General features: G+C 58.0%; 2 protein-coding genes across 4 annotated transcripts in view; one reads left to right on the top strand and one right to left on the bottom strand.

Annotated features, from left to right (window-relative positions):
- Positions 1-3,543, top strand: part of TMEM94 (transmembrane protein 94) — a 51,709-nt gene extending 48,166 nt beyond the window's left edge. The window contains exon 32 of the mRNA XM_059485536.1: positions 789-3,543. Within this exon, the coding sequence (XP_059341519.1) occupies positions 789-861 (73 nt within the window). The 3' untranslated portion in view covers positions 862-3,543. The remainder of the gene's footprint in view (positions 1-788) is intronic.
- A 618-nt stretch (positions 3,544-4,161) lies between these two features.
- CASKIN2 (CASK interacting protein 2) overlaps positions 4,162-25,659 on the bottom strand; it is a 33,476-nt gene continuing 11,978 nt past the window's right edge. For 2 of the 3 annotated variants that reach the window (XM_059485533.1, XM_059485534.1), the window contains exons 3-20: positions 16,887-16,938; positions 14,891-14,988; positions 14,655-14,800; positions 14,415-14,510; positions 13,417-13,547; positions 13,067-13,175; positions 12,826-12,934; positions 12,445-12,539; positions 12,248-12,365; positions 11,834-12,016; positions 11,319-11,440; positions 10,791-10,866; positions 10,584-10,678; positions 10,255-10,365; positions 10,058-10,159; positions 9,705-9,843; positions 6,809-9,380; positions 4,162-6,575 (exon numbers count right to left, since the gene is read on the bottom strand). In XM_059485533.1, the coding sequence (XP_059341516.1) occupies positions 6,479-6,575; positions 6,809-9,380; positions 9,705-9,843; positions 10,058-10,159; positions 10,255-10,365; positions 10,584-10,678; positions 10,791-10,866; positions 11,319-11,440; positions 11,834-12,016; positions 12,248-12,365; positions 12,445-12,539; positions 12,826-12,934; positions 13,067-13,175; positions 13,417-13,547; positions 14,415-14,510; positions 14,655-14,800; positions 14,891-14,988; positions 16,887-16,938 (4,451 nt within the window). In that variant the 3' untranslated portion in view covers positions 4,162-6,478. The remainder of the gene's footprint in view (positions 6,576-6,808; positions 9,381-9,704; positions 9,844-10,057; positions 10,160-10,254; positions 10,366-10,583; positions 10,679-10,790; positions 10,867-11,318; positions 11,441-11,833; positions 12,017-12,247; positions 12,366-12,444; positions 12,540-12,825; positions 12,935-13,066; positions 13,176-13,416; positions 13,548-14,414; positions 14,511-14,654; positions 14,801-14,890; positions 14,989-16,886; positions 16,939-25,659) is intronic. The other variant, XM_059485535.1, reaches the window with a different exon arrangement.

Raw genomic sequence — 25,659 nt, 5'->3', positions numbered from 1 at the left:
CCAGCCTGGCCTTGAGCTGCAAAAAATAATGATACCCAGGGAACAGGGTGGGGAACAGAAAGGAAAAGCTGACTGCATTGTGTAAATCACCTGGCTGTTGTGTGCAGGCCCACGCTCCACCTCCCAGGGAGGAAGCACAGGGGAGGAAGGAGGGTCACAGAAGGGCAGTGGCAGTGATTGGGAGCAGGAAGGGAGAACAAAATTTCCTTATCTCAGACCAAAGGGAGGGAGACAGCCAAGGTCTATCCAACACCAGTGTGGAACTGGGGAGGGCTGCTCGCTCCATCTTGTCCCATGAGGACAGAGAGGCATTGAATCACAGCAGAGGAAGTGTGCCTTCACACAGAGCCTGGACTGTGGGACTGGTTTGCACGGGAAGTGGCTGAAGCCAAGAATGAGTAGCAGGCAGTGACTGGCTGTTCTTCCCAGCACAGGGAGCAGCCAGGGCTGGAGTCAACACTGATGAACATTGATTCAGGAAATGGGCTGGGGAGGAAAAGCAGGGATTACAGGGAACCCTGATGGGGATGGAGACACCATCTCAGTTCCTGCAAAGGGTTTCTGGACCTTTCTGTGCTGTGTCTGGTGTTCCTGGAGATGGGATTCAGCTGCATGAGGTAGGACTGACACCATGGGCTGCTCTCTGGATTTGATTCCCCTCCCAGGCTACCACAGGGCTCAGGCCAGGGGCTTCCCTGCTTCTTAGGGCTAGCAGCTCAGGAATGGCAGTGGAATAGTTTTACCTTTCACCCCTCTGCATACTGACTGTCTTCTTTCTTCTTCTCCAGGGTCCGTGTCCGTTACCAAAAGAGGCAGAAGTTGCAGTTTGAAACCAAGTTGGGGATGAATTCGCCATTTTAAAAGCACCCAGCTCAAGTTCCCTGGAGCCAGGGCCAAACAGCCACTGGGAGAGTGGCTGCACCAAAGGCTCAGGGAATTTTCCATCACACATGCAAACCAGACAGCCTCCTGGCAAAACTACACCTGCACCTTCCCAGGGCCCAGGCAGGGATCCCCCCACAGGTATGCAGCCCCCTCCCAGCCTACCAGGTACCCTCACAGGAACCTGCAAGCTCTGGTGCCTGTTCAGGCTGCTCTTCCTTTATTTATTTATTACTGGAGGTATTTGTTAGTATCATGGCGATGCTAAAATGAAGTGGCTCCTCTCCTCTTTGTGAGCAGATGGGTTTCCTGGGCCTGACAGGAGAATCTGGGACCAGTAGGGCTGCTGAAGCAGGAGATCTCTATTGAATCCCGTTTTGGTTTTCTACTTCAGCCTGTTCTCCGTGTGTGCGTGCCTGTGCATGCCCTCCCACCTCCCTGCGCTGTGTGCGGGGCAAAGGAGCCACCCCTCTTGCAGTCCCGAGTGCTGGGAGCTCTCATTCCCGAGGGGACACTGGGAACAGGCCAGCCCTGCCCTCTAGTGTCGCTGTCACAGCCGTGTGCTGGCTGTGTCGGAAGCGGGATGGGGCAGGGCTTTGGGCAAAGCCGCCTGTGATCCGGTGCCGAGGGAGGGCAGCTCTGCCTGCCTGCGGGGAGCCAGCATGGCTCAGCTTCCTGCAGCCCTCTTGAACCAGCTTTTATGTTCTTTAACAGCCCCCAGAGAGGTTTTGTAGCTGTTCTCCTGTTTGTGATCCGAGCTGCTGTTCTGCTTCAGTAATGTGCCTGCTTGAGACAAGCACAGCTCGAGATAAAGCCTGAGCCCTGACTGTCCTGCCTTAGAGGGAGGGGATGTCTTTCCAGGCAGGATATCTGCAACTTGCAGTTGTGACTAATACAGAGCTGGTGAATGGCTCCTTTCCCAGTCTCTGGATTGTGCTGCATCCAGTTCTGGCTCCCCAAGGCACAGGGAACCCTGCCCAATCATGTCTGTCTGTGATAGTGCTGGGAAGTCTCTCCCCTCTGTGCTGATGCCTTCACACAGACCCACAGAATGCTTTGGGTTGGAAGGGGCCTTAAAGCTTTATCTTGTTCCACCCCCTGCCATGGGCACCCTGCCATGGGCAGGGACACCTTCCTCTATCCCAGGGTGCTCCAAGCCCTGTCCAGCCTGACCTTTAACAGTTCCAGGGATGGGGCAGCCACAGCCTCCCTGGGCAACATCTGCTCAGTGTTTTTCTGGAGGTCTCTTCGTTTGCCTGGAGGGACCCTCCCCTGAGGGCTCTGGCAAACCCTGATCTGCCCCAGTGCAGCACACAAGCTCCTGAGCTCTGACGAGACCCCATCTGTACTGGGAGCACTGGTCCTGCTGTGGGCTGACAGCCAAGGGCCACACAGGAGCACACAGGCTTGGCTACCAGAATATTTGCAGGTCATGGAGACACTGACTCTAATTCTAAACACTGACTAAAGCTGGTAAATCCTGGCCCTGGTTTTGGCCCCAACATTTAACACTACAGTATTTGGCTGTTACTTCCTCTTTGGTACCAGAGATAACAAGTGGCAGCTGATCCCTCCTGGGCAGGCAGGGAGCTGGCTGGAACCCCCAAGCTCTGCCCTGCTGCTCTACCTTGTCTTCCTCACTTTTCAGCATAACCAGAGAGCACAGACGTGTCTGAGTGTCTCTAAGCAATACCCTCACCCTGCTGTGGGGCTGGCAGAGGAGCAGAGCTGGGTACAGCCAAGCCCTGAGCTCTGGGGACACACTGAGAGTGCTGGAGGGGCAGCTGGGGCTGTTCCAAGCCCTGGACCCGGTTCCTGCAGCTGGGGGTGGATGTAGAGATGCCATGCTGGCAGGATGGCACAGGACAGGGAGGCAGCAGCGCCCTGGGGAAGCACAGGGCTCACAGGGCTCCTGCCCTGCACCACAGCAGTGTCTGCCCACCTTTGCCAGCCAGGCTGGACTGTGCCCTCACTGCCCTGGCACCTGCAGGGCTCAGGGAGAACAAGCTGCACCTTTCTTAGCCTCAATTCACTGAATGCCAGCTCCAGATCTGTGACACCTGGCCCCTGAGAAATCAGCTTTCCTTCCCTATGCCAGGGTGGGATCACAAGTGGGGTACGATCTCTGTGGCCAAGCTGAGCTGGAGTCAGAGCAGCACAGAGCTGCTCACTGCTGTCCCAGCTGTGCCCCCACCCACACCTCAGCTCTTGTCCTGTGCCATGAACTGCTGTGGGTGTTGAAAAGCAGCAGATTCCAGGGCTTCCTGCTGGCCACACCTTCCTCTAGAGAAGGCACCTTCAAGATTTCCTCCTCTGGGTGACCACAAATGTTTATTTTCCTGCATCCTCCTCCCCCATCTAGATTGGAGGGAGCTAAAGTGTATGAATGGAGCCTTTAGGACGGTCTTGCCAGTGCCACCCTTCCCTCAGCCATTGAAGTGTCTAAGGGTCAGAGTGCATGGCTTCAGAAGGAAATTTCCTACATCAAGATGTTTTTAAATGCTGTATATTTTATATTAATTTTTTTGGGATGTATGTAAAAATATTTCATTTGTATTAAAACTTGTAAATTGTATAAAAAAGAAAAAAAAAAAAAGAAACAAACCCAGACCCACAAGCATCCAGTATATGAATGGCAATAAATGATTGTCTTGGATAACACACCCAAGAGTTGGGAACGAGTTTGCACCCAGCAAAGGAAGGAGGTAAAAATGTCTGTGGCTGCTGCGGTCACAGGGTGTGATTTTCCTGTTTTAGGGACACAGCCTGAGAGCTTGATGCTCCTGGGATCCAGTTCTGGCCTTTTTCCCAGTTTCTGCTCAGCTTTGGGCAAATCTGTCCATCTCTGAAAGCCTCTTCCTACAAAGTTTGGTTTCCTGGATCGCAGGCACTGCTTCAGTCGAGGCTGGAGGCACAGTGTGAATCCCTCTGGGTGGGTGAGAGGTTGGGGGCAGCTGGAAAAGGCACTGGGGTGACAGTGGCCACACTCTGAGCAGGCAGGAGGAGAGAGGAATGCTCTGCCTGGCACATGGGGATGGTGGAGGTGGCACATGGGCAGAGCTGGGCACTGGGACACCAGAACTGTCACCATGTTACTGTCGTGATAGTGAGACTCACACTGAACATCAACCCCACTGGGCATGACTGGGGCTCACCAGGGGAGAATATCTGAGGAACCTGGAGCACTCAGGGGACAGGATAAAGCTGATCTTCAATGGACTTCACACAGCAGGAGACAAGCTTGTCCCATTTCACACAAAGCAAACAACTAGGCAAAACTATAAAAAGGGTAAAATATGCCCCACTGTTTAATAGAACTTAGTCTTAATGGATGTTAGTGGAAAACAAAACACATGATTAACACAAACAGAGCAGATGGTTTAAAATCTGTTGTCAGTCTGGTGATTACATGGGCTATTTTTTCCCCTCACTGTCTTGCTGCACGGAGCAGGTGCAGCTGGGGTCAGTTAGTCCCAGTGCAGTGTCCATAACTTACACACCATACAGTAGCTTCAAAATAGAGATCTAGAGCTCAAAAAATAGGCATTCTTATGCAAAATCAAATGTTTAGTTCCCTTATTGACAATGAGAGCAGCGTTGTGCTGCCCTCAGGTGGCTCAGACAGCGGCAGCTCCACCCCAGTGTCCTCTTATCCCTGACCCAAGACTTGCAGTTCTGGTTAGTAAATATATAGAATAAATCACATTTAAAATATATACATTGGCTTTAAAAAAAAAAACATTTACAGTTTATCAACATTGGAAAAAAAAAAACCAACTGGGCTTGTCCCAAGTTGGCTCGTGAGAATAAAAATCAGTTTTAAAAGGTTTCTGTGAACCTCTTTATAAAGTGCCACTGGTCGTAGCTATTTGAAATCATCATGTCCATAATGTGGCACTCAGACACAGGCAGTGGATGCACTCAGTGTGGGACAGAGGTGTCTTACCTCCCTCACACTGACCTCAAGTCCCAGACGACAACAACGGCATTTTAGGTTTTTTCAGGGCTTATTGTCTTTGTTTTTCAGCCCAGAAACCAGGCTGGCACCTCTTGCCTGGCATAGCTGCCCTCAGGAGCAGAGACCCTCAGGAATGCTCAGGTGGGCTTTGCCCCCCTTCCATCCAACAGCACAAGGGCTGCAAACAGTTCAGTCCAGCTGCAAACTCCCAACAGGATTGGGAAGCAGCTGCCTTCTCAGCCTCCTTCTCCCTCTCTGGTTTGGATTTGCATTGGTGATTTTTTTTTTTTTTTAAGAAAAGGGAAATGCATGGAATTTTCTTTCCCTTTGTTTGGAATTTTTGTAGCAAATGGCACTTCAGCACAATCTTCGGTTCCCTTCTGGTGCTCTGATGCTTTCATTTGCTTGGCATGCCGAGCGCGAGCCAAGTTCAGGGCTCTTGGACATATTTAGCCATGCACTAGTGAGCAGATCCTGCGAGAGAAATCTGTCTGGGAGCGATGCAGCCGCTGCTCCCGCCCGGCTGCAGAGAGCTCCGCGGGCTGCCGAGCCGAATTCCCGGTGCATGCGGGGTCAGCTCCCCCGCCGGCCGCAGAGCCGCGGGGAAGGAAGGATCGCGTCCCAAGCGCTGCTACTGTAGAACAATGCTCACGGCGGGGTTTGTGCCAGCAGCTCCCTGCAGGGAGGGGCACTGCGAAAAGGGACTGTTTTCTCCCAAAAAAAGGGGATAAGGGAGGGGAGAAAAGAATTTAAAAGCGTTAATCATGCTGCTGCTGCTGCACTCTGGAAGGACCAGGGTGGGGGTTTGCGTAGGCACTGTGTTGGCAGAGGGCAAACTCCACGGAGCAGCAGGATCCAGACGGACTGGCCCAAATTCCCAGGTTTTTGGCACTGCCATTACCATCCTCATCACTCTGGGAAGGGGCAGGAAGGCTCACACATCCAGCGTGGCCATGGCAGAGCATCCGCTGCTCTGCAGGCTGTGCCAGCCCCATCTCGAGGGGTCTGTGGGTCCCACTGGAGGGATTTCCATCCACTTGGATTCCACGCTGCCGATGCTGACGCGTTTGGAAAAGCGGCAAATAAAGCAGAAAGGTTCCTTCTCGCTCTGCAAGCTGCCAAATTGCAACAAGCCCTGTCTTCTTTTAGCTGCTGTCAGGCCTGGCCGGGGCTGCGGCTGCACAGTGAATCGCCAGCTCCCTGGCGGCGGCCCGGGGAGGTCTCTCCTGTGACACTTTGTTGGCAGGGGATAAATAATAAGACGCAGGACTCTGACAATGCAGTAGGGAAAGAGAAAGGTCCCTTGTGGAGGCTCCTCAGCTCTGTGCAAGGGAGCAAGGGCTTCTCCGTGGCCTCCAGCACTGCATGTGCAGCCCCTCTGGGCTCTCCTCCTGCTGCCAGTCTGGTGGGAAATGCCTGACCCCCTCAGAAACCGGCCCAAGGCCACGCTGCCACATGTGACACAGAGCCAAGGGTGGGCAAGGAGGGCAGCTTTGTTCCCAGCCTCAGTGCAAAGTGTGGGGAGGGAGGCGGCTGGAGAGAGCTGCAGGCACCGCTCGGTGCTGGATCCACTCTTCCCCCATTTCGAGGGGCACTGCTGGAGCAGCCGGGGCGGGGAGGGGAAGGAGGGAGCAAGCCTCAGTCCAGCATTGCGTCCAGCTGGTCAGCCAGGTCGTCGAACATGTTGCTGATGTCTTCCAAGATGTTCTTGGCCGAGTGCACGGTTCCAGGGTGGCTGGGGAGGAGAGGGAGAGAGTCAAAGCACTGCTCAAAGGCTGCAGGTGCTCATGGGGAAGGTGTGGCCAGGCTGGATCCGACTCAGCAGCAGGAGCTCAGCACAGAGTTGGGCTTGAGCATGTGTGACCTGTGTGGTGCAGGTATGAAATACCCATGCACAGCCTTTCTCCTGCCCTCCCTGGGAGCTTCCCAACCCCACCTCGAGAGGCCCAGCCCCAGCATCTCCCTCACCTCTCTGCCTCCTCCACTGTGATCTTCTTCTCGGCCGCCTGCAGCGTGGCAGCCAGGCTGGAGTTGGTCTGCTCCAGCCGCTGCTGGGCCAGGGTGGCCCCCGGGGCAGCTGCCAAAGGCTTGGCTGATACCTTGCTGCCTGTTTCCATTGTCAGTGAGCCAGGACCCGGCAGGGCCCCGATCACATCTGGCACCGCCTCGGTGGCCGCCCAGGGGGCAACAGTGTGGCGGGAGGGCTGCAGGACCTGCTGGTAGATGGTCTTGGGTCCAGAGAAGACGAGCTTGGTGGATGCCACGGAGGTGTGCTTGGCAGGGACATCTGCAAAGGAAGGGGACTCATGGTAGGTGGTGGCACAGGTCCTCACCTCCCACACCAACATGATAGGAAGCCCCACCACGTTGGAGACAGCTCCACAAGCCCCCATACCTGGAGTGGGTGTCCTCACCACAGCTGTGCCAACCAGCTCGGTGGGGCTGGGGGCTTTGGTGGGACTTGGGGCCTTCTTCATCCCTTTCTCCAGCGACAAGATGCTTTTCTCTATCTCAGCAATCCTGAACTCCACACTGTCATCATCAAAGGCATCCCCAGCCAGCGTGGGCTGTGGTGCTGGTGCTGAGGTGGGGGGACCTGCAATGCTCACGGCTTGGGCCTGGGCATACTGGGGTGTGGGGGTGCCCCCCGCCTCAGCCTGCCCCGCCATGCTGAACGCCTTCAGCACCGCCTGCAGCGGCTCCCGCTCCCTGAAGCGCGGCCGGCGCTTCACCGTGTCCGACTCAGTGAGGTTGAACTCCAGCACGGGCGGCTCCTTGCTGACAGCGGGGGCTGCTGGCTCCTTCCCGCCAGAGCCCTGGGGCTCTGCTGGCTGGGAACCAGGCTCCATGTCCGGCATGGCCGCGTCAGCCTTGGAATGCCCGCTGGGCTTTGGCCGCTGTTTGATGGTTAAATTGCCTTCTTCTGCAAAGGGGATGCACTCACTGGAGCTGTTCTGGGATGATGAAGAGGAGACCCCCGGCTTGGCCTCCTCCTCAGTGTCTGAGCAGGCATCCTCCTGCTCACCCTGTGCAGCCACCTCTGTCATAGGAGCGCTGGGCTCACTCACTGTCCGTCTCCGTGGCTTGCCGCTCTCAAAGGGGTCCCTGCTGCCATTGGAAAGTGTGGCACCGCTGGTGTCACTGCCATCGTGGGACCTCTCACCCACATCTGCCCGGGGGAGACAGTCCTGCGTCAGGTGCAGCGGTTTTGGGGCCAGGAGGGGCTTGGTAGGACTCACACCCGGTGTTCCCTCCAGCGCAGCCGCCAGGCTCTTCACTGTCCTGCCACGGCCAGCATCGCTGGGGGTGGCACCTCCGTCAACCGCGTCCTGAGGGGCTGTGGGCTGGCGCTCGGGGCTGGGGGGCTGCTCCCCGTCTGCCTCGGCAGCGAGGGCGCTGGACACGGAGCTGAGGCGCTTGGGCGGCGGCGGGGGAGGCCCCTTGCGCTTGGCCCGGATGGCGAAGGACTGGCTGCGGGTCACCTTGGCGTCCGCCTGCAGACAGGCCCGTGGCATCTGGCTGCGGCCCGGCCGCCGCGTCAGCGTGGCGTAGGAGCCCAGGGTGCTGCTGGGGGCCCCCTCCTCCTCCTCATGCTCCCCATCCGACAGCGCGTAGCGGTTCAGGCTGTGCGAGCGCTTCTTGTGCTTCAGGCCTTCGCCTCCGTTGGGATGCTCCCCAGCCGTAGGGGCTGTGCTGGGTGGCTCTGTGGAGCCACACTGGCTGTGCAGGTAGGAGAAGCCTTTTTGGGCTGATGTCTGCAGGCTGCTCTTCTGTGCAGGGGAGATGGAGGGGAGATGTGCTAAGGCCTTGGGCTGCTCTGCTCCCAGGACGGACGGGGCCGTTGGGGATTTCAGGGAGACGTGTGGGTACATGAAGACGTACGGGGCCGTTCCCTTGCTGGGAGTCTGGGGAGGAGTACAGGGAGTGACCGCTGGAGTCCCAGCTCCTTTCTGAGCCACAGGCCGGGTGTACTGATCCGTTCCTTCGGGCAGGTTCCTCTCCTTGAGAGGGCTGCCCCCGCCGCCACCATTGGCAAAGCCGTTCAGCCCCTCGGGGGACACGAGCTTCCCGTAGGGCTCGGGGCTGGGCCGGCCCGGCAGGCTGGCCGGGCTCTCCTTGCTGCGGGGGGGTGCACAGGACTGCCCGCTGCTGCTGCTGCTCTCGCCGCTGCCCAGGCTCTCCTGCGAGGGGCTGGAGAGGCGCCGGGACAGCACGTTGTCCTGCGAGTGCCCCGAGCCCCGCGACCGCACCCCGATGCTCTCCTGGCTCCGTGACATTCCCTGGCTGTTCTTGATGCTGAGTGTGTCGTGGCAGCTGTTGGACATGGCCGTCTGGAGCTCATAGCTGAGCTCACTGTCCTGGAAGGTTGTCATTTTGAGCGTGTGTGGGGACTGGCACTCCCCGTTTTCCAGCGACTCAATGGTGACAATGTCCAGGGAACCGGGGACTTTGCGTCTTGCCAAAGTTGCTTCTGCTTGATTGAGGCTTTTGCGGAGGTCTCTGAGCTTCTTGACAGCCAACATGATCTTCTTCTGGTGGCCTGCAGGAAGGAAAGGGACATTGGGTCAGCTCCAACCCCCAAGGCCTGTTTCCAGGCCAAGAAGAGTAGCTATGTCACACATGGGGCAAAGGCCTTGGGGTTATCTAAACCCTGCCTATGGGAGGAGACAAACTACTGCTGGCATCTATCTAGCTGGGCCCAGCTCCAGCTGGCCAAGGGGAGTTCTTAGGGACAGCCAGGAACTGCCCTTTCCGGTGCTCAGGACATGCCTGCACCTCCCAGCCTGAGGCAGAACGGGGTGTGGGGACCTGGGTGGGAAACTTGGCTGCCTTGAGCCACTCCAGCATGGCAGGAGGGACTCACCCAGCTTGTTGATGCCAATCTCTTGCAGGTCTTCCCATGTCAGGTCTGTCACGATGGTGATGGAATCGTAGCCGTTGTTCACCAGCTTTTTGTGGTACTGGGGCAACCCAATGGCACTGAGCCAGTCCATCAGGTCAGCCTGGAAAGAGCACAGAGCCACTGCCATGAGCACTGAGGAATGGGCAGCACTTTCAGTATCCCCTCCCTGCCCAGGAGACTGTTTTTAGGGTGTCTCTGACTCTTTTAACACAGTCAAAGCTACACACTTACAGACCCCATCCTGTCCTATCCTATCCTGGGGTCAGAGAGCTCTCAAGAAAGGGGTGACCAAAGCCTCAGTGCCAGGGACTCACCGGGATGTAGTTGGGCAGCCACTCAGCAATGCTGAGCTGCCCAATTTCTGTAGAGATCTTCTTCCTGTGGCCTGGTTTGGTCACACCAATGGCTGTCAGATCCTAAGGGGAGCAGAGTGGGGCCGTGGTCAGCAGTGGAGCTGGGGGCAGGGAGTACCCACAGCTGGCAGCTCTGGGTGGGGAAGGACCTGCCTCACCTCCGGGGTCATGCGGCTGATGGTGGGGACATCGTAGCCAGCGTTGATGAAGTTGAGGGTGTACGACTCCAGCTGGAACTCACGGAGCCAGTTGTAAATGGCTTCTGCATCCTGGGGAGAGGATGGGACACAGAACAGCCCATGACTGGTGGCTGCAGGGGCTGGAAAAACCTGACTGCTCCAGGCAAGATGACAGGATCTCCCTGGGAAAGACCCACTTGTGTCCTGAAGACCCTGTTCCCTGTGTCCCTGGTGCAAAAAGAGCTGGGCTGAGTGCCCCAAACATGGCCCTCTCACCCAGCACACCATTCCCCAGTTGTTCCAGTTACCTTCCCCTCGAGGAGCTGCTCAGGACGCAAGAACTGGTGGGAGAATACCCTGTCTCCAGGGGGGCAGCTGCCTGGGGTCTGGAGGCCCTGTGGCCCTGGCAGAAAGGAGAGAGGAGAACTGTCACAGGGGCACTTGAACAGTGAACAGCCCCTAGGGCTGTGGGGACAGCCGTCCCCAAGGCCCCATGGAGTTGTGACAGCCCTCACCTGCTGGGGAGGTCCCATTGTGTGGCTCTGATCCCAAAAGGTGTTGCTGGAGGTTGTCACTGGTGGAGGGCAGAGGCTGAGGGAGAGGAGGAGTGAGTGGAGGAAGGACCCAACTCTGGAGACCAGCTTTGTCACACCCTCAGGAGCAGAGTGGCGGTCCCCATGCTGGGCTGCTGGTCACAGCTTCACCCTGCAACAGGCTGGCTCCCAGCAAAAGATCTGGGCAGAATCTGGCTCAGGGCCTTTTGTTATTCTCTCAGGTGACACAGCACATGATGGAGATGCTGTGTGATGCCAACCACAGCCTCCAGCTCCACTCAAAAAGGCCAGCTGTGCTTTGGGGAACAACTAGGGTGTCCCCAGGAGCATCTCCCTGCTGAGTCCTGGCAGCAAGTAGATGTTTGGTGTAGGATACTCAACTCCAGCAGGCCCTCCTTTGCTAGGAGGGGTCATGGAAGGGGATGGGGCTCTATGCCCAGCCTGAGCCAGCACAGGGAAGCAGCACAGGGGAGCAGGGGCTGTGCCTACCCTGGCATTCTCGATGAGGATGCTGGTGCTCTGCCCATTGGTGCCCTCGGTGCTCTGGCCGCTGCCGGCGCTGCGGATGCTGCCGATGCTGCCCTCGCTGCCCACGCTGTTCCTGTCTCCTGCTGCTGGGGCAAGCAGGGAGCCCGTCAGCAGCTCCCCAGACACAGGGCACTGCGGTGCCCAGCAAGGACCCAGTGCCAACACACTGATGCCACTGATCTCCCACAAGATCCTCCAGCCACAGACAATGCATCAGTTCCCTCCCACCTCCCAGCATGCACAACACAGACAGGGTGACCTGGGTGGCAAGAGACACACAGAGGGCTGAGACACAGGGAGAGAAGGGGCTGCTCTAAGGGCTCCCCAAAACTCGCTTTTCCTACATCTGCTCCCTCTCATCTGGCTGCTTCCCCATGGAGAGGTGGAAGGGGAGTCTCCCCCTGTGCCCCTGGCCAGGCAGGGCTGGGAACAGGGGAAGTCCCCAGCCGCTCTCCCTCCCCAGGTGCTGGCCTGACCTGAGCTATCAGGGCCTGGGGCCGTCCGGCTCAGGGTGAGGTGACCAAAGGCCGCTGGGCCGCTCGGGGCTGCCGGGTGTGGACACTCATCAGGGAGGTGCTGCAGCCCCCCAGGGGGGGCTGGCAGGGCCCCGGGGGGACCCTGGCGCTGCTGCGCGGGTGCCACGCGGGGCACAACCATGCCTGCGTTCAAAGACAAAACACACGTGGTCAGAGCTCATGCAGGAGGCAGGGACAGGGGGAGAACTGAGCACAACCCCCAAAGGAGTGTTCCAACCATGGTGACAACCCCTGAGCCTTCCCTTCCCCCCTAGCTAGGCAGGGCTGCAGGGCCTGTCAGACAGGAGGTGCTGGGAAGGCTGGGAAGGTTTTGCACAGGGGACTGTCCCCAGCATGCTCAGGATGGCCACTGACCTGTCCTCTTGCTGATGACTTCAGCAATGGAGGGGGGGAAGTACCCGACCCGGTCGGTGCCTTTCTGGGCGTCGTGGATGTGCCCCTTCCATCGGCCATCTGGGTGCTGCTCCAGGACCTGTCATGGGACAAGAGGGATGGGGCTGGTACCCAGGGCATGGTGGAGCAGGGGGATGGGGAGCAGAGAGCAGCCTCACCGTGATGACATCTCCTGCTCGGACGTTGAGAGCAGTTGGGTCATGGAGATTCCAAAAATCCTTCAAAGCTCGGACCTTCAGGATTCCTGATGCCTCTGAAGGCAAGGGACAGAGGAAGAAAGGAGATGCCATAGCATAGGGAGGAAAGAGAGGAGTCCAGGGAGGGCAGAAGGGGAAAGCAAGAGCAAGAAGAGGAGAGAAGAAAACATTAATATTGCAGAAAGGCCTCAATCCCCAGACACTGCCCCACATGTAGGATAGGGGCACATGTGAGAGGGGGACTGAGATGCTGGCACTGATTTAGGCTGTTCAGGAGGAGCACTGGGAGCCCAGGCAGGTCCCAGAGGGAAGAAACCCCTCTCAGTGCCATCCCCACCTCACCTCTCAACAGCTGCTTGATGTCCTTGCTGGCATGTGAGGTGGTGAACTGGTTGACAATGTCCAGTGCTGTCTGGTTGTAGGTGTTCCTGATGTTCACGTCAACTCCACCCTGCCCAGGAGAGGACACGGTCAAGGCCAGCTCCCTGTCTGCCACCAGACTCAAGGGAGGCAAGGGACTGAGGGGAAAGGGTGCTGAGTGACCCCCAGGGGCTGTCCCCAGCCCCATCCCCACCGTGCTCACCTCCAGCAGGAGCCGCACCACCTCTGTTTTGCCGTAGAGCGCGGCCTCGTGCAGGGCTGTGCCTGTCTTTGTCTGCTTGTTGATCTCAATCCCAGCCTTCAGCAGCTGCCTGGTAGGAAGGAGGGAGAGGCATGAAAGAGAGGAGTCCAGGGAGGGCAGAAGCAGAAAGCAAGAGCAAGAAGAGGAGAGGACATCGGGACCAGGCACTCGGCTGCTTTACGGCAGGAAATGGACAACACCTTGCACTTGCCTTGGGGATGAGGGGCTGAAGCCTGCAGGAGGAAGGTGTGTTTGGGAGGAAGTGAGACTGAAGCCATGATGGGTTTTTCCAGAATAAAGCAGGGAATTACCTGATGATCTCCTTGTGCCCGTTCTTGGCTGCCAGATGTAGCGGAGTGGTGTAGTTGGGGTCAGTGGCATCCTTGGATTGTCCCTCCAGCAGGGCGACACACAGATGGCTGTTCAGTAGCAGCTGGGCCACCTGCATGAGGCACTGGTAAGCAATGGGGTGCAGGTACCCCCACCTGCACCCTCCCACTGAGGGGCTCATCCCTGGGGCCAGCCCACCACTCCCCATCCTGCCACTCCCTTCCATCCACAGCCCCAGGCTTGGCTGCAGCTGGACAGCGCTTGGCATGGCCTCACTGTCGTGAGGGGCTGCAAAAGGTCACAACAGCCAGAAATAGTCTTCCCATAATCAGGGTTTTCAGACCAAGCCCTAAAAACCTCCAGTCTCTCCAGCCCAGAGCGACTCTCAGCATCTCAGGGCAACCCAGAGGCACAGAGCAGTTATTTTTACTGCCCTGTTTATAGCTGCAGACATTATAGATACTCCAAAAATGGAAATATCCCCCTGGTCCCCTCTGAGTGGGGCACAGAACAGTCTGGCTGGCTGTGCTCCATCCCAAACCAATGGTGCTGGCAGGGCTAGGGTCTCACAGAGCACAGCGTGGCCCTGTCCCCAGGAACTGTGCTGGGGACCTGGAGCAGGGCTGGATGCTCAGAGCTTGCTGGGATTAGCCAGCTCAGCCTATCCATGCTTAACTGTGAGCAAAGCTGGGGTGGGTAGGGGAAGGCTGTGGAGAACCAGGAGCAACAACTCCTGGCTTCACTCCCAGTCTAACACAGTCCTGCTGTGAGGTCAGGGGCAAAACCCACAGCTCCCAGGTTCAGGATCAGGCTGTGTCTAGCCACGGGAGGAGGCAGCTGCTGTCTGCCAGGCTCTGAGTCTCATTGTGGAGGGAGAGCAGCTGTGACCAGACCCGCGCTTTGCTCCCAGAGGAGCCAGTGGGCTCCACAGCAGCCCCTGGAGAAGCCCTTGGTGCAGGGCAGAGCCCACAGCACTCACCTTCAGCCTCCCGAACTCGCAGGCCAAGTCCAGCGGGGTTTTCTTCGCCTTGTTGATGAGGCACGGGTTGGACTGGTGCTGGAGCAGCATCTCCGACTGCAGGGGAGCAACGTGGTGAGGGGCTCAGCATCCCCCTGCAGCCTCCTTCCCACCCGGCACAGCGAGGTCTGCCCCCACCCAGCACCCCAGAGAGCCCCACGGAGGGCACACGGTGGCTCTGGGCTCTGGGCTCTCACTCACCACCTCGTAGTGGCCGTACTGCGCCGAGAGGTGCAGCGGGATCTGCCCGTCCAGCGAGGCCATGTTGACGGAGGCGGCGGCGCGGAGCAGCAGCCGCACGGGCTCCAGGCGGCCCTGCCACGCCGCGTAGTGCAGGGGCCGCATCCCTGTGGGCAGCGCGGCTCAGCAGGGCTGGACACGGCCCCCGGCGGGCACAGGGGGCTGGGCCAGGGGCCGTGCCCGGGGTCACCCCTTACCGTTGCTGTCCTTGATGTCCACGGTGGCCTGCGCCTCCAGCAGCAGCGAGATGAGGTCCAGGCTGCCGCCCAGGGCTGCGTGGTGCAGCGCTGAGAACCTGTGGCACAAGGAAGGGCTCAGCCCGGCCCCCAGCCCCACTGTGTTGTCCTCACAGCACCCCCTGCACGGGGACATGGGCTGGGATTGTCACTGGCTGTTCATGGTGACATCCTCCCAGGTTCGCCACTCCCAGTGCCTCAGATTCCCCATAGCAAAACACTGATGAATCCCTCCAAGCTGCCTGTGCCCCAGGGCTCTGTGAGGGATGCAGGCACACTGTGTACCTTGGGAAACCCCAGTGAGAGGAGTCCCTCACTCCAGGCCCTCTGTTGGGGGAAACAGGCAGGATGGAGAGAGATGCACCTCCCCTCTCCACGGGGCAGCCAGGCAGCCACAACGCTGCCCACAGCATCCAGCAAACACATCGGCCTTGTGGCCACTCCTGCCCTCTCTGCCAGCTGCCCCCTCCTCATGCCAGCAGGGCTGCCAGGAGCCCATGGCAGAGCGTGGGAGGCCGCCGGTAATGAAAGAGCCCAGTGTCTTGGGGCTGTGAAAGAGGCCTGTCTGCCTGGCACTCCCCTGAGCCGTCACATGCAGGGCCAAGGCCAAGAGAGGGGTCCCTGTGCCACCGGGGATTAGCCCGTGAACCACTCCAAGGGACATGGGGGGCTCCTGACAGCACCAGCCTCGGGCTCCAATGGGCTCTGCAGTGTCCAAACCCAGTGCCAGGGACTCAGCTCGTCCAGCATGGCTCTCCTCATGATCTGCATCCCCAGATCCCTGTGCAAGTCTCAGCATTGCAGGAGGGATACTAACCCCAGAAGAGAGGGCTGCTCCTTTCTCCAGTACACACACCATGTCCTGAGCCACAGCAAAACCTCTGCCTCAAAGTGTGGATGTGGGGGGAGTACAAAATCCCCCTGACCCATCTCTGTGGGGTCTCACTCTGCCCTGGGGTGCCCACCCCATCCTCTCCAAGCCCTGAGCAAGGTGATGCCAAGGACACCACCAGCACCTTGGCTCTCCCGGAACACACACTGCCCTCCCCATGCTCATGTCTCACCTCCCCATCATCCCCTTCCTGTGCCCCAGCGAAACCCAACACCCTGCCCGTGTTCCTTAGGCAGAGAACAGACCCTTTACCCCAGTTCCCACCATCAGCCTCCTGGAGTTGCCCAAGCACAAACCCTGTGCCCTATCAGAATCAGATCATTGCTTCTATTATTAAATTCTTTTTCTATTAAGCTCCATCTGCACAGTATTATTTTAAGACGGAGCCATCCTGCACGTTCCCAACCCCCCACTGGCCTGTTAGGACTCATCATGGACACCTCTTCCTACAGAGCCCTCCAAAAGAAAACATGTAGAAATTAGGTACAACAAGAGCACATAAAAACAATGCTAATGACTGACAGGTCAGAGTTAATTCAATAAGAATAATATGCTTATTTATTTTATGAGCCTTTGTGGTTTCTTTAACTCTCAGTACCCAGTTTATTAAGTACTTGGATTTTGGAAGTGATGAGCTACACAAATATGCTGTGGTCACTGGGCAACCTCATATTTTCTTTCTCCAACTCCCCCCAAAACAATGGGATTTTGCTTTTGGGATATTAAACAGGCATGAGCACGTGCAGGCACTGAGGCTGGCTGGGTGCTCCTCTGGGCTTCAACCAGGGGGACACAGGGCACTGGCTGGACACGCTGCCATCCCTATCCAACCCCATCCCCACAGAGGGACACATAGAAGGGATTTATGAAGGGTTTTCAGGAGGGACTGAGCACTGCCCTCAGCTGAGATCCAGGCAGGCACTGGCTCTGCCTGTGCAGGGCTTCCCTGATTCTGGGATGTTGATGTGTTCTCCAGCTCCCCTGAGCTGCAGGACGGACTGGACACCAGGGAGAGGAGCCCCCTGCCTGGCAGCAGCACCCAGCACCCTCCAGGGGAGCACTCACCCGTCTGCATCCTGGTAGTTCACGTTCAGGCGCTTGGCAGATCCCAGGAGCTCTGCAGAGACAAGAGGTGAAGGTCAGGGCAGGAGGCAGAGCCTGCAGGCCCCCAGGCCCCCCCATGAACCCCATCCCACACCAGACCCACCTCCCAGCGCACAGAACAGCGCCTGGCCCATCCCAGGGGTCTCTCCTCTACTCTCCTCTGCCTCCACTTTCACCTCCACGGACCCTCAGTGGGCTGACCCAGCTCGAGCTTAGACCTTTCCTCCCTCCATCTCTCCTGCCCTATCCATGTGTGCCCCTGGGATGGGTCAGACCCCGCAGCTCCTGACCCTGGCTTGGCAGGACAGCGAGTGCTTCCCTCCCCTTTATAGGCACGGACACACCAAAACTGCTGAGTGGGGCCATTTTACCCCCACTCGCTCCCTGTGCCCGCCACTGCCACTGAGGCCTGGCCCACAGACCACATGGCTGGCATTTTTATGGCCAGGGCAGAGGCCGGAGCTTTCAGCTGTGAATGCAAGGATTGTGCTACCTTGGACATCCCCATTCCCCTGGCCAGCCCTCCCTCCCCTTCAGAGACCCAAGGATTGTGCCACCTTGGCTATTCCTACCCCTCTGCCCATATCTCCTGCTCCTTCAGGGACCACTGGGCAGCAGAGGATGCTCAGCCCACCCTCAGCACAGCCTCACACGCACCCCCAGTGCTCCCCCAGCTCCCTGCCCCTTCCCACAATTAATTCCAATGGATTCCTTCCTCCCACACAGAGAGGACATTTTATTCTTCACCGAGGGGCTGAGAGCGGATTAACATCTCTGGAATTCACCCGCTAAGTCAAAAGGGAAAGAAAGGGGAAGGTATGTGGGGGGGCAAGAAATACCACCACTCCTCCTCTGCCTTTCCAGGCAGCCCCAGCGCTGAGCCAGGGAGGATTAAATGCTTTGAATGGTTTCTCTGCTTTTTCCTACAGAAAATCAAAGTCTGAGTGCCAGGCTCTGAGCCTGGGGTGAAACAGCTGCTCAAACCCCACTCGGCTGTGGGGGGGTCCTGGGGAAGGAGCCCCTTCCTCGCAGCCAGGTAGATCTCTGGGGCTGAAGATCCTTCTCCTTTTCCTTCCTCTTCTTCTCCTCCTCAATTCCCTTCTCCTTCTCTCCCAAGGTCTCTGCCCACCTTGCATGGCAGATCCCTTAAGCCATACTAGGCTCTGTGACCCCTCTGCTGGAAAAGAAGAGCTGAAGGGGGGCTGGCTCATTCATCATGCAAATGGATAATTAAAGGAAACCAAGGACTGGGGTATTCATTACTGCAATTTACAGTGTTTTGTAAACAGCCTAATTAACACAAAATGAGCTTGGAGTGGCTGCTGGTGAAGGACTCGTGACTCCTCACCACAGCTGAGGGGATCAGGACAGGATCACCCTAATTACCTCTTCCAGGGACTGTTTGTCTTTGAGCCTCAGCCACCGACCCAACAGACCTTCCCAAAGGAACTGGCTCCCAAAGCCATCACTCAGCAGAGCTCCCACTTCCCCCTTCCAGCCCCAAGAGCTCAGGATCTGGGGTCTTCATCAAGGACAAGTCGCTTCCCTTGACCTCAGCAGCCAGGAAAAAATAACATTTCACTTGTAAATTGGCCACTTCTGATCTGAGTCCTAGAGAACCGTAACCACTGGGATTGCTCCCACTATCTGCAGCTGAAAACTGCCCCTGGAAAAGGGTCGGGAAGGGGAGGAGAAAGAAGAGGGGAAGAGTGGTCCTTACTCAGGGCAGGAGGGGCAGACCCTCCATGATGACCACTGGGAGTGCAATGCTGGGAAAAGAGACAGGCTGGATGGAGAGTGAGCACCAACACCTCCAAAAGAGGCAGAAACATCCCACAGCCCCTGGGGGCTGGTCCTGGAGTTGAGCAATGCCCACTGTTTGAAGAAGGGGAGTTCACCCAAATATCCTATCCCTAACCCCACCTTCAAGGGGACTGAGCTGGCCAGTCCACTAAGCAGGGCTGGGATGTCCCAGGACACAGTGGGTGTCCCAGGCAGCTGGCAGCATCCACATCTCCCTGAGCAACATTCCTCAAATTTGTTCCCTGCTCCAGCAGCTCAGCCAGGCCAGGACCCAGGGCAGGACCACATAGACATGGTGTGGGTGGCTGAGAAAGCTGCAGGTCACCAATAGCAGAGCCAGGAGCAGCATTCCCTTTGGGGGTCTTCCTAAATGCTTGGGTCCACCTTGGGCAGAGAGGGAAAGCATCCCTGGTTTGCAGGTGGGTAAATCACTGCTTGGAGAGCTGGAGGGTTTGCAGCAAGGCTGGTAGGTGAAGTGTGGGTGGGAAAGTGTCTTGACACCCCAGCATAAAGGCATGGGAAAGGAGAAAAAGAGGGATGGAGGGGAAGCAGAGGACAGCCAAGCAGCTGGGACCCCTCCACCAGTGCCATCCTGCTGCACAGCCTCAAACTCCAGGGACCTGGTGACAGGAAGGCAGCTGACGGGACATTTCCTTGCATTCCCCCTCCTCATTCCATCCATGTGCTTCTTTTGACCAATTCCTCAGGTATTCCCCATTTCTTCAGCCCCTTCTCTCCTCGCTGGTGCCCAGGCTACCCATCCTTTTCCACACAGATGTTCTGGAGCTCAGCAGAGGCTGGGCCAAGCTGTTCCCAATCCCGCAGCCCTCCCAGTCTGGCCTGGTCAGCTTTGGCAGGGGGCTGCAGAGCTGGGCTGGGAAAGGGCTGCAGGGTTAATCCAGTTACAGCATTGGGATGGCGTGGTCAGATCCTTCCCAGCCACATCATCACTGGGCCAGGGGCACTCTCAGGCCTGATCCGCAACCCCCATTCCCCACCAGAGCACGCTCATAACCCGGAGAATGAGCCCAGAACACGGACCCAGCGCTGAAATACAAGGCACCCTGAAGGGGTTATTTATTTCCAGGGAAAAAACCCAGCTTGGTGCACCCCAAGGGTTAACTCCAGCCGCGGCTTCCCCCCGCCCGGCCCTGCTCCCCAGCACGACCCCGTGAGGGGTCCCCGCCCGCTCTGCCCCGGCCCGCCGCGTCCCCGGCGCCTGCCCGGGCAGGAGGAGGCTCCGCAGCGCAGGGCCGGGCCTGAGCGAGGCCTCGAGGGAGCTGAAGAGCTTCTGTGCGGCGTCTGGCTGCCAAGCGGCAGCGGGAAGCACCTCCGGAACGCTCCGGCAAATTGCTTACAAATGTCGGGCCGGCCGCCGGCCGTGGGCGAAGGCAGCGCGGCCGCCCAGCACCAAACGGGGCCGGGACCCTCAGCCCTGGCACGGCCTGGCTCCGGCCCTTGGCCTCTGGGTCCCCACTGAGGCACAGCCCCGCATGGCGCATTCCCAAGCAGCCTCCTTCGCCTGTGCCTCGGTTTCCCCGCGGGCCGCCCTCCCATGGCGGGCATGCCAGGCTGGGCTGGGCTCCTCGCGGGGTGCGGGAGGCACCCGGGGAGCGGCCGGCCGGGGCGGGCACCTCACCCGCCGCGCTGGCAGCCGGCCCGGCACAAAGCCGTATTTACCCCCTCCCGAGGCACTCGCCTGGCGCCGGCTGTGCCGGCTGCGTGGAGCCAGGCGTGCCCTCGGCCAGCCCAGCACCCCTGTGCCAGCGGACCGGGCACCCTGAGTCACCCGCTGCCCTCCAACGGAGAGCTCGGTCCTGCGGGGACAGCCGTGAGCTTCACCCCGAGCTCTTGGAGACCGACACAATCCCTCCTAAGTGCTCCTTGGGAAGCCGTGACACGTGCTCGCCTGGGTTTGGCTGGGGAAGGAAATGCCCAAATATCCTGTGGAGTCCTGCCCTTTGGATGCTCCTGCCCTGGCTCTCACACAGGACAAGGCAGGTTTTAGTGCTGTGAGCCCCTGCCGGATTTGTCCAGCCAGGGCAGCCACAGCAGAGCTCCACCACTTGCAAGGCTTTGTTGCTGTCCAGGACAACACACAAATCCATAACTGGAGATCTACCTTGCCACAAAAACAACCCTTTCTGCTGGTCCTGTGTCACAGACTCTCATCCCATCCCCTTGTCCTGGGAAATCACATCCCCACACTGCTGGCTGCAAGTACCCCTGTGTCATGAGCCTCCCTGTGCTGCAGGTCTGAGCATTCCAGTGTCATGAACATCCCTGTGCTGCCAGCCACAGCATCAACCCTGAGTGTCCCTGTACCATGAGCATCCCTGAACATCCAGTCCTGAGCACCTCTACACTGCCTGCTACGAGTACCCTGCATGCAGGAAAGCCCTGCAAGGGCACTGCAGGAACACCATTCTGCTTCCCTGGGCAGTGGGAGAGGGACAGTGTGCATTGAACACACCAAATACATGCACGTACCCTCTTGGGAAAATGAAATCCACCTGGGGACTGTCACCAGTAAGCCAATAAACCAGCTGGAGGAGCTAATCAGCTGCTATCCCGCAGAGCAGAAGCCGTCTCCGATGGTGGTGGCAGCCTCTGGAGCCGGAGGCGGAGGTGGCAGGAGGTGACAGCTTCACCCAACCCGCCCTGTGATGGCCCGGGGTGGCCCTGCCTTGGCACATGATGGGTTCATGCCAGGGCTCAGGACAGACTCACCATCTTGGCCAAAATCAAGACCCAAAGAGGTGATGTCCATCCCTCTTCCGCAGGAATCACCCTTCCCTGTCACCTCTCCGTCCACAGGCACGTCCGCTGTGGCCACCCACGGCCGGCTCCTCCCGGCGCAGCCTCCCGGCAGAGCGGCTGCTTCAGCAGCAGTTTCCCAATACGCTCAGAAGATTCACCCACCTCGATAGGGAAGGAGTTTAGCCACAGAGATGTTAAGAAACTCAACCAAAGCTGCCCAGCCAGCTCAGAACAGAGGCTGGGCGAGAGCCAAGGGCTCCTGACCCCAGCTCTCTACTACAGCCACCAGCTGCACCCCAAACACTGAGCCCAGTGCTGTGCCTGGCTCCCCAGACAGGGGCTCCCCTAATTCCCCTGTGGTGATGGTTGGTGAATTTGGCTGCCAAGGTGCTGCTGCCTGGGAAACCTGGCTGAGCACCCATCCCTGTGCCCAAATGGCATGGCTGTCCCAATGCCACAGGTGTCCAAAGGCCAGGGGTGCCCTCCTGCCCACAAAGAGCCTGTGCCAGATTTGAGGCTCTGCAGCATCACTGAGGATGGGCTCCCCACCAACGCTGACAAACAGGCCCCTTGCCAAGCCAGGCACTGGGGGGTTGGTGTGACTGGGGCAAAGCCACTGGGTTAACTGGCAGGGATGGGGAGGCTGCAATCAAGGAGGTGGAATCCCATCAGCAGAGGGCAAATGGCATTGACATGAGAGCAGCTGGGAGCCCCTTACTGTCCCTACACCAACATCTGGTAACTCCTCAAGAGTAATTGGCATTTTCACCCCTTGAGAAACCTACCAAACCCTGGAGCAGACCAGGGCCCTGCCTGCTCTGACACTGCACAGGCTGCAGGATGGCTGTCACACCAAGCCCTGCTCCTGGTTTCAGCAGCCTGGAATAATCCCAGCAAGTGCAATAACCTTCCAGGAGCTGAGCTCTGGGCAGCTTCTCACAGCATCCTGAGACTGGATACAGCACCCCTGTGCTATGAGTATCCCTGCACCTAATGTTTTTTTCTAACCTCAACAAAAGTCACCATTTAGCCCTGTCTGGAGCCCCAAATCTTAGGGCTTACAGCCACACAGAGCACAAGCTGTTCCTGTCACCAACTTGTCTCTGCTGATGGCATGTTTGAGTCTCCTCTGGCAGCTTGGCCTCCTTCCTCATCTCCTTCTTTAAGCAATACTGTCCTGCAGCATGTTCAGATATGATGGTGGATGATGGTGAAGGTGGGTGATGGCAGAGGAGTTCGAGAGGTCCAGGGATTTTGCCTTCCATCCTAGGCTGGGCTGGAGGCCCACCACAAACAAAGAGGGATAGGGCAACAGGACCATAGAGTCACCTGGGAGCCTTTTTCCTTCTTTAGAGAAGTCTGGGAATATTTTTTCCAGGGTAAATCAAACTGCTAAGGTTTTTTAAGAGGCTGGCAACAGATGAGACGTTGGGCAGCATCCCCACACAGCACAGACATTGATCACTCACCCTCAGCCCAGCTACTCCAGGACCCCCATCCAAACCCCCAATTCCCCCCTGCTGCTTCCCCTCACAAGCAAAGCAGGAAAAAACAGGCAGTTTGTTCAAAGTGAAGGCTCCCAGAACAATGAAAGGAAAAGCAGAATCGGAAACCCTGTCTCCATCCACACAGCTGGGAAGAAGGTGCAGCTCTCAGCTCTCGACCCCAAGGTTTGATGGCCACAGGGGACAGAGGGGACAAATGCCAAGCAGGGAAAAGAACATCACAGGAAACCTTTGGGGCTGGATTCACCCCTTGCAAAAGCCAAACACATGCTCCTGCTCTGACTTTCAGAAGGATTTCAGATGGGGTGAGGTGGATGGTGCTTGCACCCCTTCTCCACAATAATTTGTGGGTTTGTAGTGGCTGCCTATCCCAAAGTGATGCAGCCCAGCCCAGCTCCCCTGGATGGGAGAAGTGGTAACACCCCTTCCCCACAGAGCTGAAATTGCATCCCCCAGCCCCATCCAGGATGGAAACAGCTGGGAAAGGCTTTGGGTGGGAGAAGCCAGGCGGCTCCTTCGGAGATACAGGGGCTCCTTTCCCAGCTGGCCGGGGAAACGCGTTACCGGGAGGTGAAGTCACCGTCCCTGCTGGGACCTGGCTATTCCGCTCTCCAGGATATGAACTCAGAGGAGCTGTATTTGCCCAGGGAAGAGGTGGAGCCTTTTCCATTTCCCCCATCCTTCCGAAAGGACAGGACGCCTCCTGAGCGGGAAGAGATGGGCCGATAGCGCTGGGGGCCCAGGCCGAGTGCCAGCACTGCCTGAACCTGCAGCGGGCACGCCTGGGCGGTGGGACATGGGACCAGCAGAGCATCAGCTCATTAACAATGCACCTTAGCTCATGTCCAGCTGGTTCCCTGCAAGCCAAGGGAGGGCTATCCCAGATACCCTGGCGAAGGGGCTGCACCTACAGACACTCAGTGTTGTCATTCATGCCATACCCAGTAAATGGTGCATTAGCATAATCTGTGGTGGATGTGCTACAGATTCACAAGGGCAAAAATAACACAGAAAGGACTTAGAGAGATTAGGAGAACAAACCCAGACAGATTCAACCTGGGAAAAATGCAGATTGCAGCATCTGGGGAGAAATAATCCAACTGGCAGCAGGTCAATGGGAGGAAGAAAGAGGGGAAGCAGGATGTGGGGGGACGGTGAGAGGAGCAGTGTGAGCGTGGGCACAGAGGGACCTGCTGGTCAGGAAAGCAACCTCGGCAGCCCTGCGTGGGGGGATGCTGCTTGCCAGGGTACCCCACTGTGTATTCTGTTGCTTTCTGGGGTACCACCGCCCATCACATACCCAGGGCTGTGAACATGAGAGAGGCTCACAGGGAACGTGAGAGGTGAGCGACAGGAGGCAGCAGTGAAGGGCTGGCCTTGCATGGGAAGATTAGGGCAGGTCAGTAAGTCTGGATTAGCTGAGCAACAGTTAATTAGGGAGGGCGAGCAGGGACGCAGCAACCCAGCAACCCACCTACACCTGGAGGGGTTTGACGCTCCAGAGCAGCACGTACCTATTTATTTTATGGTTCTAACAATGAGCCCCAGATAAAAATTAGAGCAGCCAACAGTGGCCAACAAAACCCTGTGGGCTCAAGGGAGCGAAACAAAGATCCAGCCCCTACACTGCTTGGAGGTTGCAGCAACCCTGCAGCTTCCAGGGGAAGCAGGGCAAGGCTGAGGCTGGAGAACTGGGCTGCCACAGCCCTATGGCACCACGTCGCCATCAGCACCAGCCCCGTGCCCGCACATGGCAGCTTGGCACCCAGGAGCTGCTCCAGCCGGTGGAGCCAGTACTCAAAGCACACAGCGATGCGGAGGCTGGAAATCCTGTGACATCCTCCTCCTTTGGCCCCAGGGAAGCTGCCGTGCACCTGGAGCAGGCGCTGCCAGGGCGGACGGAGCGGCTGTCCCCACCCTGGCTGCGCTAATCTGGGCAAGGCACACACAGGATGGGAGGGGAGGCAGCGGGAGGTGAAGCTGTTCGCTCGAGGTCACCCACAAGGTCGATGGTTCAAGTGCCGCCACTCCTTCCCAAGGCTGCCACACGGCTGGGAACTGAATTTTACCCAAAACTCCCCCCTCTCCCCGGCAGCCCGTGGGCAATCAGCTGTCGGCAGCCCGGGACTAACCTCAGACGGCTGCTGGCGGCCAGTTTGGAGTCACACGGTTAAAAATACCTTGCGGATGCCTTTCCTCAACTCTGACCCCGCGAGCCGGTGCTGCCACCAGCCCTGCTCAGGGACGTGCCAGCAGGGTCCCCTGGGACAGTCACAGCCTGGGCTGTGGCAGCTGCTGCCTGGGGACTGGGTTTTCCTAAGAACCAAGGATTTCCACTTCTGGGGGGTTGCTGACTATATTCTTTATTGCCAAACTGAAATAAGGGGCTCAGCTTCCTAAAGCTTCCTTCCAGCAAGTGATGCCTGCACTGTCCAGCTCCCTCTGAACTGCAGCCTGGATTTCAGCAGCTTCAGCAAAATGTCTCCTCTCCGGGACAGAGCCAAAACGTGGCCTCTGGTTCCTGCCAGTCTCAAGGGATGCTGGATGGGTGACTGCTCCTGCAGATTCCATGGTGCTGCAGCCATTTGTGGCATCTGCATTGGGAAAAAGTGTAAGGATCTCACTCAGCAGTGGCCACGCAGCTCCCAAGCCATGATGGACGGGAG

This window comes from Ammospiza nelsoni, chromosome 19 (assembly GCF_027579445.1).
Source record: "Ammospiza nelsoni isolate bAmmNel1 chromosome 19, bAmmNel1.pri, whole genome shotgun sequence".
Taxonomy (NCBI): domain Eukaryota; kingdom Metazoa; phylum Chordata; class Aves; order Passeriformes; family Passerellidae; genus Ammospiza; species Ammospiza nelsoni.
Note: the sequence above shows the minus strand (reverse complement) of the source record. Positions and strands in the feature narration are given on the sequence as shown.